Source organism: Colossoma macropomum, unplaced genomic scaffold, assembly GCF_904425465.1.
Source record: "Colossoma macropomum unplaced genomic scaffold, Colossoma_macropomum, whole genome shotgun sequence".
In the NCBI taxonomy this organism is placed as follows: domain Eukaryota; kingdom Metazoa; phylum Chordata; class Actinopteri; order Characiformes; family Serrasalmidae; genus Colossoma; species Colossoma macropomum.
In genome coordinates this window covers 29473159-29485553 of record NW_023494799.1, presented here as the reverse complement: position 1 = coordinate 29485553, position 12395 = coordinate 29473159, and the positions used below count along the sequence as shown (strand labels likewise).

At 38.1% G+C, this 12395-nt stretch overlaps 1 protein-coding gene across 1 annotated transcript in view; it reads left to right on the top strand.

Moving 5' to 3' along the window:
• Positions 1-8199: 8199 nt before the first annotated feature.
• The window catches only part of plpp2b (phospholipid phosphatase 2b), a 29624-nt gene continuing 25428 nt past the window's right edge, over positions 8200-12395 (top strand). The window contains exon 1 of the mRNA XM_036586479.1: positions 8200-8684. Coding sequence (XP_036442372.1) covers positions 8624-8684 — 61 coding nt within the window. The 5' untranslated portion in view covers positions 8200-8623. The remainder of the gene's footprint in view (positions 8685-12395) is intronic.

The following is a 12395-nucleotide window of genomic DNA, read 5'->3' as shown; positions in this document are numbered from 1 at the left end:
TGTAAATTGTAGTTGGGTGTTGTGTAGGTGCTCCCTTGTTTTGAAATAGTGATGCCATTTTAATCCAAGTCTCAGTCCAGCCTTATGTAGCATGTAAATAGCATATACATTTAGATGAGACAAGTTAAGCATTTTCAAATCAAGTCCTGCCACACCAAATGATGACTTTGCTGAGGTGTGTTATGTTCTTTGGTGGCTGAATGAAACACTCCTGCTTTTTTAAGTAACATTGTTTTGTTTTTTCGTTTGGGATGCGGGGGCGGTCTCTATTTGTGTCTCAGAATGTGTCTTCATTTGTGTCTGTGGTTTAAGGTCAGGAAGGGCGACACCACTCACAGAGCGTTACGGCCCTGCACAGTTTAATGTCAACACTGTAACACACCATTATTTAACAGTTCTGAGCCCATATTTCCATGTGATTTTACACTCAACAGCTACATTATCATGAAGTTTCTGTGCAAATTGCAAGGGATACAATGAAAATGTGTAAATATTATTTTTGCATTTTTTGCTGTCCAGCAGCTTCTTACCAGCAAACTGACTTGTATTAATAAAAGAGCTTTAAGTCTTTAAAGTCAGTTTGAAGAAAACAAGCCACTGAGCAGCAAAAGCTGCAAAATTGCTTATGCATTTTCATTTTATTGCTTGAAATTTGTGCAGGAATTTGATGGAAACATAGCTAATGTGTGCTTTTTTTCTTTTTTGTGATTTTAGCTGCCCTGCAGCTCCTTTCCATCAAACTGTTTTTAGTGATATTTTTTTATGTAATGATGTCATTTCCTGCAAAAAAAAATGCCATATAAGTTTATTTTGTATTTGGTTGTTTTATTGTTAAATTCTTTTTACTTTTGTTTGCCTACATTAAAACCTCAATTGATTGTAAACATTTTAGTGCATTAAATGTTGCATTTAACAAATTAAAAGTTGTCTTTTCAAATAAAAAAAAATATTTATTACATAACTTTTTTTTTTATCTTGAGATGAAAAGACAAAAGATCGTATTATCAAATGACCTTAAAATAACTTGTTTTTATTTTATTTCAACAGTGATATAGTACAATACTGCACTCTAGTTGTGTTACTTAATGTGCTATTTAGAATGTGTGTAGCATATATTATAAAATACATGACATGTGCCAACCGACCCCATCCACATTAGAACACAACTCAACAAATTTACTTTACTTTTTTTCTTTCTGTTCGCTAGCTAACATTACTTATCACTAGATTTCGAATCATACACTGTGTGGCCAAAAGTATGTGGACATCTGACCATCACACCTTTATAAGCTTGTTGGACATCCCATTACAAAACCATGGCCATTAGTATGGAGTTGGCCCCCAATGCTTTTTTTGCTCTAAAGATTTTGCTCTAAAGAAGAGAGTGTGTCTGAGGGAATTTGTGCCCATTCAGTCAAAAGAGCATTTCTGAGGTCAGACACTAGTGTTGGATGAGAAGGCCTGACTTGCAGTCGACGTTCCAATTTATTATATAGGTGTTTAGTGGGATTGAGGTCAGGGCTCGGTGCAGGCCACTGGAGTTCCTCCACACCAAACTTACCAAACCATGTCTTTATGGACCTCGCTTAGTGCACAGGGACACAGTCATGGAAGAACAGGAAAGGGCCTAAAACTGCTGCCACAAAATTGGAAGCATATGATTGTCCAAAATGTCTTTGTATTCTGTAGCATTAACATCACCCTTCGCTGGAACCAAGGGGCCCAAACACTGAATAACAGCCCCAGCCCATTATCCCTCCTCCACCAAACTTTACTGTTGGCTCTATGCATTCCAGTAGGTAGTGTTCTTCAGACATCTGCCAAACCCAGATTTGTCTGTCAGACTGCCAGGTAATAAAGCATGATTCATCACTCCAGAGTCCAGTGGTGGCACGTGGTGATGTGTTAGTGTGTGTTGCGCTGGTCTGAGTGGATCAGACACAGCAGTGCTGCTGGAGTTTTTAAACACCTCAGTGTCACTGCTAGACTGAGAATAGTCCACCAACCAAAAATATCCAGCCAACAGCGTCCTGAGGGCAGCATCCTGTGACCACTGAAGAAGGACTAGAGGATGACCAACACAAACTGTGCAGCAGCAGATGAGCTATCGTCTCTGACTTTACATCTACAAGGTGGGCTGACAAGGTAGGAGTGTCTAATAGAGTGGACAGTGAGTGGACACAGTGTTTAAAAACTCCAGTAGCACTGCTGTGTCTGATCCACTCATACCAGCACAACACACACTAACACACCACCACCACATCAGTGTTACTGCAGTGCTGAGAATGATCCACCACCCAAATAGTACCTGCTCTGTGAGGGTCCATGGGGGTCCTGACCACTGAAGAACAGGGTAAAAGGGGGCTAACAAAGTATGCAGAGAAACAGATGGACTACAGTCTGTAATTGTAGAACTACAAAGTGCACCTATATAGTAAGTGGAGCTGATAAAATGGACAGTGAGTGTAGATTGTGTTTACATAGAAACAAGGAGGTGGTCATAATGTTATGCTGATCAGTGTATATCACAGAACAGTGAGGTTTAAAAAAAATTAAATACGAAAAATCTCAAGGGCTGAATATTTCTCATTTCGGGAGGCTCCGGCAAATTCCTTGGCAGCCCTACCTGCAGTGCTGTGGCCGGGATGGAACTGCCTACCCCTGATTTAATATCCGCAATGCCCATCAGCCATGGCTGCACTGATTCTTGCTCTCCACAGAGCATGACGCTGTTTCAGACCACATCGTGGAACTGAGTAAATAAATGGTAGTAAAATGGAACAAGTTACTATCCATCTCCATAACACCGCACAATGAGGGAAAAACCACTCTCCTCCTGGATAGGAGTGGGAGTCTGGAGTGGAGGGGAAAGAACTCACAGTTTAACATCTGATCTGTGGGTGGGCCAGTCATGTCACATTTCAATAGTGCAATGACCTTCTCAGCCGATTTGCCCACTGTTACATTTAAACGCACATAAAAGAGTTTTATGACCACAACACAGTCAAGGTGGAGCCTTGGCAACACATGAAGGGACAGCAAAGCACGGAATTAGTGTCAAAGGTCACAATGGGAAGGCCTATACTTATGCACAAGAAAGGATTTTTATGTATTTTCTTTTTTAAAAGTTCTGCATCTGTGGATACAAATATAACCTGCATTGTCCAGCTGTGTTTTTGGATCATCGTGAGCCAAAGCTGAAGCCAGTCATTTATTTAGCAATGTGTTTATGTGAATAGCTGTGGGCTTGTCGATTGTGAAAGCCCAGAAAACGGAATAAGCTGACCAAAAAGTGGTGTGTGTGTGTGTGTAGCTGATTTATGTACAACACTGTGCAAACGTCTTAGACCCCTAAGCACATTATTAAAACCATTTATCTTGGCAAAAAGTGTGTTTTTGCTTGGGAAATCAACATATGGCATTAAAATACATGCAAATAAACATAAATACAGTACAAAAGCAACACAAATTTTTCATTTTCAAAAAAAGTAGTTGATCTTGTGAGATGGTTTGAAGACCACTGGTTTGGTTTCATGTTAATAGCTGTGGGCTTGTCGATTGTGAAAGCCCAGAAAACAGAGTAAGCTGACCAAAAAGTGGTGTGTGTGTGTATCTGATTTATATACAATGCTGTGCAAAAGTCTTAGACCCCTAAACACATTATTTAAAACCATTTATCTTGGCAAAAATGTGTTTTTGCTTGTAAAAGGACCGTATGGCATTATAATAAATGCAAATAAGCATAAATACAGTAAGATTTCTCCTCAGTGCTCCCAGCTTCACCCAGATTTGTTCAATTTCATTAACAGCGTGCTTTTATTAAATAAAATCAGTGTAAAAAAAACAAACTCCCTCTGCTTTTCTGTTATAGGAGTCTGATGTTGTATGTAAACAATGTCAACATCATTCACTCCACAGTCCATACTGTCCACATATGGAAACTACGCTTCAAAAACAGCCTGTTTTGCATTTGTGGTCTTTGTGGTGTCATGAAAAATGAACACATATATCTGCATATTTGGCCTACAGTAGTTCTAATTGAATGATGCACAGAACTATCAGGGCTGCCAGTCGGAACACAGTGCATTTGCATATATCAGCCTTAAAAGCAAAGGGAAAACGAGAGGCTGGAAAATGATCATGTAACAATTAATTCTGACTGTTTTTGTCACATAAACCATACAAACGTTCTAAGGGGACCCCAGGGAAAAAATTAAAATACCAGAAATATGTAGAATATGGGCTTTTTAACATAATAAAGATTTGTTTGGCCAAACCAATACCATACATAAAAGCACCACATTCTGTATTTCTATTAATATTGCGTGTATTTATTGTAATTTTCCTGAGCAAATAAACACTTATTTACAAAAATAGCTTTTAAATCTAGATTTCTCATGTGCACTTTTTTTTGCAGAGTACTGTAGCTACAGAGTTGGTTCGTTGGTAGTTAAGCATCATTTTAGTAGATTTGTACATTTCCTGAGCATTTTAAAACCATAATACTTTTAAACAACAAACAATTGTCTCCAATTTTTGCCATGTTTAGGTTTCTGCATGTTCAGCTTTGAGCTCAGCTGCTGTTCTTTACATTGTGTAAGATTCCATGATGACTTGACTGATAGAAATGCTACAAAACTGCTTCAAATAAAATCTCTTTACATTAACATACATGTTTTTGCCCTCTATTGTAAACCTGCCGTTTTGGAGATGCTTGTTTTTCCTTTGACAGCCATGATACACATGTATATTTGTGAAGGAACTAATCTACATTTTACTCAGTTCCACATTTAACTCCCACTTCCTTTTTTTGGTTTGATTTCATGCTGTGTTGTTGACAGCACCTGAACTGTTTGGCTGTTGCTCATACCTTTCACCTTTGAACTTTAACAGTTTATTGTAGATCAAAGGGATCCCTAAAAAAGAGAGAAGAACAGCACCTAACAAGTTCCTGTATGAATGAACAGGTTCCGCAGGTCTGTAGGGCACTTTTCATGTCACCTGATCAAAATGTTTTTGCAAGTTGCTTTTTACTTCTCCCTGAGTCAGTATTTCATTAAGATATCAAGACTTTTGAGAGTAGATTTAGGCTCCTTTAGTCACCAGAGAAGAACAGCAGCTCACAATCAGGAAGGAATAGTTCACTGATAAATTTACATTATGTTCCCCCTTAATCAACATGTCAACATCAGCCAAGACATGTTTGGTGTTTTTTGTGGTGAAATTGGCTCATGTAAGTTTACACTGATGGTACAAGCCTGTATAGCAGAAATTTTATGACAGACTTCTGCTTCTTATTAGCCACATTAGCCTCATAGCTTACTAGCAGTATCAAATGAAAGAAGCAAACTTTAGACAACAAACATGTTTTGGCTGTCTGACTTTTTTGAACTGCAGTCTAATGTATTTTATCTTTTAAGTGTGTGTAGACATCTGACATCTAAAGGTACTGTCTAAATTTTCCATGGTGTAGAAAAAAACACAAAATCCTCTATTTTAAAATTTTTTAAATGAGTATTTATGAGAATGCTTGATTAAAATGAATTTAGATGTATTTTAAAAAAAGTAAATGTATTAAATGAACATTATAACAATGTTGCTGTTTGTAGCTGTTTGAAATGCTCAGATCTACAAAAACATGTAAACCTCAGAACTGTCCACTGTGGTGGTGATAGGAACCAGAAAGCTGAAGTGTTTAAGGCCTCTAAAAGCTCCCTCACAAAGAAAAGTCTGAGACATTGTTTTAAGTTGATAAAGCTTCTGCCCAAAACATCTGAAAAAGACATGCATGGTGCTGTAAGAAAAAGAAACAGTACACAAACAAAACTTTGTATTTATTGATTGGTTGGTTAATTGGTTGGTTGGTTGGTTTCTATCACCACCACTTTAAGGAAATTGGAGTCGATGGTTGTTTGTCTTATGATGCTTGATAAATATATACACAGTGTTATTACTCATCTAGACATAAAAACAATTACAAAAAAATTTATTTAATAAAATTTATGAAGCATTTTGTGTGTCTAAATGCCACTTTTGTGCATGTCCCACAACTGTGATCTCAATATTGAGACTCATAAAGAGCTAATTAAATAACGATATGACATTATTTCAAATGAAATTGTTTCCTAGAAATATTTATTTACACCATATTAAAAGTCTTTTTTCATTACTCATCATTTATATGATTTTTTCTCTAAATGCGCCTGTCCCACACTTCTGAGTCCTTAAAAGTTTCTTCAAAGCCACACAAATCTAGTTTTTAAGGAAACATAAGTTAGCAGGTGAGCACATAGTGCACATGTGCTCATCACTCACACTAGGAGACTCAAGATGCAGAACGAACAAGGTATCTTTTCATCTGTCATGTTTATTATATAAAAGGTGCAGTGAGCTTACTCCTCAGGCTGAAATGAGAACTAGTTGGACTTGTAATGTTGTGGTGAGGTGCTGTCAGTGTTATGGGTTTGTGTTTGTGTATTAGTATTAACGTTCATGCCACATCAACTTTAGGCTGTAATATTTTTTAAACATTAATATCAGTTCGACCCAGTGTTTACTGCAATAGCTCCACCATCTTTGTAACACCTTCTGTTTTTTGTCTCTTACTGTTCTCTACAGTAGCCTACTGTTAAGTTTACATCATTAACATTTACCATTAACATTGTGTCTTTACCAACACAAGATGTCATTATCGCGACAATGCTTTATATTAATTGTTATTATGCTTTTTATTAGCAAAAAAATATTTTAACGCTTCAGCAGAGATGATTTACGTGTTAGAACTGCAATATAATGTATTTTATCTTTCATGTGTGTGTAGACAATTGACATCTAAATTTACTGTCTAAGTTTTCCATGACGTAGAGAAAACAACAAAATCTGAAGTCTAAGTTTAAAATGATGCACAAAGCTTGATTAAAATGAATTTAAATGTATTAAAATTTTATAGAAGTGGTTACAATCTTAACCACTATATGCAATTTTGTGTACCTGTTCATATGTATTGCCTCACAGCAAGAAGGGCCTGGGTTTGATTCCCCAGCTGGGCGACCAGGGTTCTTTCTGTGTGGAGTTCCCCCTGTGTCTGTGTGGGTTTTCTCTGTGTGCTCCAGTTTCCTCCCACAGTCCAAAGACATGCAGTCAGGCCAACTGGAGTCACTAAATTGCCCCATTTGTGAACGTATATGTCTGTATGTCCGCCCTGCGATGGACTGGCGACCTGCCCAGGGTGTTTCCTGCCTTTCGCCCAGTGAACGCTGGGATAGGCTCCAGCACCCCCCACAATCCAGGAGCATAAGCGGTTTAGAAGATGGATGGATGGATGTTATATATGTATAACAGACTGTGATGGGTAAAATTAAAATTCATAGAGGTTGATTTTTTTTATTTGGGAGACACAAAAGTGCAGAAACACCATGTTATTTTTCTCTACAATGTAACATTTCAAATCAAACCATGCTGAATGACATCTGTCAAATTAAGAATTAAGAGAAACTTACTGACTCAGTTTTCTTTACAGTGGTGGTGATGGGAACCAGGAGTCACAATGACTACAACACAAATATAGACATTTTATTTACTATATAAAACCACCAGTGGACTATACGAGTCTCCTGAGTGTTAATATGTAGCGCTGATAGTGGTAAAATAGTGGTAAATCTAAAAACAAAAAGTTTCATTGGGGACTATTTTGTCTTATAACACCTTACATGTATCTTTCCACCATTAATGGATTTTTTAAAAAATGCATTGATGTCCATAAGTTTATCTCAAAACTATAAAACAATGTCTTGGGCGTCAAGCATGCATTCATAACCATTTCATGTAAAAAAAAAATCATGTTTTTGTGATGTAGCTTGTAGAGGCATTACATTTGTCAGACGTCTGGTTTCTATCACCACCCCTGTGAACAATCCTTACCTGATAATATACTCCAGAACTGAACATTTCACACCAAACTGCCCTGAATGACTTTGTTAACTCAACAACTGACTTACGGAGAAATTTTGAAAATTCTGGGGGGGTCCCCTTTTAGGTCTATGTTATGTGTTGGGGTGCATTTTTTCTCTATTTCTTTTTTTTTAAAGTTGGTTTTGGTTGCTGTTTTTGTATCCTATGTTCTCGAGGCGTTTTTTTTTTTTGAGGTAACAAGACCTTTTTTTGGTCGAGGCTCCTCTACGCGCCTCTCTGACTGTGCCTTTCTCACACTCAGTCGCGTCATCTGAAGGTGGAGGCGCTGTGGAGAGGAAGGGAAGGGACTCTGTGGCGTGGTTTTTATGGAAAACAGCGGAGGAGAGGAGAACTTAATAACGTTACCGACTTGCTTCAAAAGGGAACGCGGACCGGAGAGCCTTCGTTTCAGTCCGAGGTGTTAAAAGCGATGCTGAGCGAACGCAGAAAGGGATTTGTTGTCACTTTCTGAATCCACAGCTGTCTGAGTCAGTGAGTGAGCAACTCCTCTTCTCCTCCACTGTGGTAACGTAAACAGCACTGGGCAGGTAGAGCGAAGCCGGAAAAACTCGCAGTGCAGGTTGGCGAGTTTGTGTTTTCCTTCTGCTTTCGACCAGATGAATTAATCGACAGATTGGCGACATTTTTCCAGCTCCAGCCAGCGAACTGAATCATGACGAACATGAGGAAAAAGAAGCTGTTCGTCTTGATCGACGTGTTGTGTGTCGTTGTGGGTGAGTAGATGGTCCAGAGTACAGCGACCCTACGAGCTTCACACATGTGGAGGCAAAAGCCTGCTTTAAAACGTTTTAACGAGGCCGAAAATTGGATTCTTGTTTTCCGTTCCACCTTAAATGGTGCGGGAGTTACATTGTGGACAATCTGAAGCCTGTACACGCGCCAGGATGTAATCGCTGGAGCATTTAAGGTGGAACGGAAAATTCGAATAACAGCCAATTTAAGCTTCGTAGCTACTTTCTCACTTTTTACAGTGACAAGAAAGATGGCAGTACTTTTATTTCTTCTTTGTTTTCAACATGACAACAACATATTAGTCTCAACCTTGTCAAATAAGTCCAGTATCTTCGATGAGAGGAGCCTGTTGTTGACCTTTGGGTGCTGTTGCTGTCATTTACAGTAAACCCTATAATCTTCAGAGCAGATGAATTTCTTTAAACTTCAACACGACGTTCAGACGTATGTATGTATGTTATCATACTACAGACGTCTAACGTGTTCTTTCTAATGCCTAACAAACGGTAACACCTCGTTCTATGTCCTTTGCCCACTTTTAATACGCGTTAAATAGGTTAAATAGACTTGTGGCTAAAATTGAGGCTAAAATGATGTGGAACCATGTTTGCTAAGTCAGTGCCAGCAGCCATGAGGAGGGCATTTATTCAGAGGTGTGTTCACTTGGTGTTAGTTTGCTGTGTTGACCCTTTTCTTAAGGAAAAAATAGGTGTTCTCCTTCCTTAACGTTGTTCAGACTAACTTTACTTTTACAGGAGGTGTTATGCTTGTGTGGAAACATGACCCGCAGCACTGGGCTAACCTAAAATCATCATTATTTCTGATGAATCATCACTGGTAGTGCAGTTTATCCCCAGCTAGGCTTAATCAGTGTCAAGGAAACCAACTCAAAATGTCACATTCCCACATTCTTTTGCCTTGTTGGTAGTTTTTGCCCATTTTATGAAGACCCATCTTCTCTAGTCTGACACTATTTTGCATGAGTTCAGTCAGGAACGGCGTGACATATGTATAAATGGTGTAACGATTAGGGGTCAACCAATTATTAGTAATCAGAGACACTGATAAGCGATATTTGGGCCTGATATATATTCGCCATTCAGTTCGATTTTTGATGTATTGTGTATGTGTGTTAAAATACAGAGAGATTCACTCGAAAGAGGCCCCAAATATTCTGTTGTAATTAGGATGATGCAATTTGAACCAAAAAAATACACGACATACCTTAATGTATGTGTAATCGATTGCGTTACATGTGATGCTGGAAGTGATCTCAGTTTTTACCAGACACATGAAGGGGTACGGGGTATGCACCCGGAAGTTGCAAACGGAGGTTAAACGTCGCGACGGATGTCCAGCGCCTACCTCATCGCGCCGATGCAGGGTCATCCCGGCTTGTTCGAAGCTCCATATACTGAGGAGCACATCGCATGTTGTTTCGTTCAGATTGCTTCGTCCTAGCGAGAGTTATTACAGAATATTCAGGGCCTCTTTCGAGTGAATCTCCCTGTATCTTCATTCTGCAGAGCTTATATTGTTTACATATTACTCAGATTGGTTTGACTGAGAAAAATGCTAATTTTACTTAAGAACAAAAGATTGCAAAGCAGCCTGTCCTTGTGCAAAATAGGGATTTTACAAAACTATACAAGAGCTATAAACAATCCAGAAAACCTGAACTAGGCCTGTCACCATCAAGACATTTTTAGCTAACCATGAATTGCCATATAAATAATTGCAGTGAACAGTTTAATTGTTTTTTGATCATTGTATGCGTCTTAAGTGGCTTAAAGCTTACTAAAACTTGGTAGCTCCCAACTGACAACAGATTCAGCTTGAGCCCAAATAAACAAATACTACTCTGCTATTACTTGCTGTAAACATATGTTTGTGAAAGCTTACAGGACTGTGGAAAATAACTGTGATCAGCTCAGATAATCTTGATTCAGATTTTCTGATACTGTGTTGAAATTTTTACAACCTTATTATGCATCATATTTCCTTCTTTCTTTTAGTAGCCACCATGGAGATTTCAAAGTGTTTGGAAAGTTGCTTATGCATAGTCATTATACTGTCAACAGAACATGTGTGGTTATTCGTTTGCTGTGAGCTGGTAAGAGCTTGTTCAGGAGAATGATGAAGATGATGATACATGAAGGCTGCTCTTATGAAGCTGTATTATGTCTCATGCTCTGCCTTTGGCTGTAAATTTAAGTACACACGCAAGATTAGAATAAGGAAAGTGAGTAATGACTATTTGGAACACGCTTCAGGCAAATCTTGACACGAAGGTGTAAGAATTCCTTTCTGTTAGGAAAACAGTGGCTCTTACGTAACTATGTACTCTAGTAGTACATACCTGATTGTGGGTAGTCAAACTGACTGTGTTGTTCTTGCTGTACTTTCATAGGAGAGAACCTATAGGGCGCTGTCTGTTGTTTTTGAGCATCTGTTTGTGGCATTGTGTCATATTGGTTTTGGTTACATACACTTATTTTTTATAGCCACAAGATCTTAACAGTGTGTTACTTTGTGGAGAAATGAACACAGAATAGAAACTTTAGCAGGTTTTGTATTGCAAAAAAAGAGAACTTTTGGCATTGTTTACAGGCACCAAAAGGGTAAACAGTGTGATTTTTCCGTTTTAGTGTTTTTTTTTCTTCTGTTTTTCTGATCTTACCGTCTTTCTGTCTTTCTGCTGTTATTTTATGTTCCAAATTGTTCCTACTGTGTTTTGTATGACTTGTTTTGTTGATTGTTATTGCACTAGGGCAGTAGACCCCAGGAAGAATAGCAGCTGTCGTGATAGCAGCTAATGGGGATCTTAAAAATAAACAAATAAACAAATAATCAAGGGAAAGAAGTAGTAAAGATTTAAAATACCCATACATTCACCAAACTTGAACACTTTTTATCATAATCATATGTATTCACTTAAAGAATCTGTCTATCAATAGAACTGATTCCTATGGTTTAAATTAGAGATGGCACGATACAACTTTTTTCAGTTCTGATACCAATACTGATACTGAAACCTTGAGTATCGGACAATATTAATGGATAATTCTTCTTTTAAAAACTACTAAAGATGAGCATCTAAAAGTAGGCTATCATGCTAGTCAAACGCTCATCTACCCCACAGGAAGAAATGCATAGCTAATATCACATCATACAATGTGAGTGTTTGCTATTTTAGGATAGGTTTGTTACAAGATTGGATCAGATTTTTTTCTAGAGATGCACTGAAATTTCGGCGACCAAAAATCTTCAGCGGAAAATTATTGTGGTATGAACGGCACGAGAATGGTGGAAAAAGAGAAAAATGGCCAAAATTTTTGATGAAAGAAAACAAATATTAAATAGGCCTCCAGCAAAGTGTCAAAATTGAAGACAAATAAATTAAACGGTAATGAAAAAGAGGAAATAGATTAAAAGTTAAAAATGCTGTTCCGTCAGGGCACTCGCATTCAAACAGTTTGAGCAGCAGCAGATCAACAGTGAATGTTGACTGTCTGGAACTGATTCATCATTTCTACAAGGGGCATTAACAAGCGTTCTGTAGTTACTGTTTATGCCGGGTACCAAGATGGGATAGAACACGCAAGAAATTCTCCATTACAGGTATAATACCATTTGAAAACACAACATCCTACTCGATACACAGAATACAGCAAAACGACAGAAACATATGA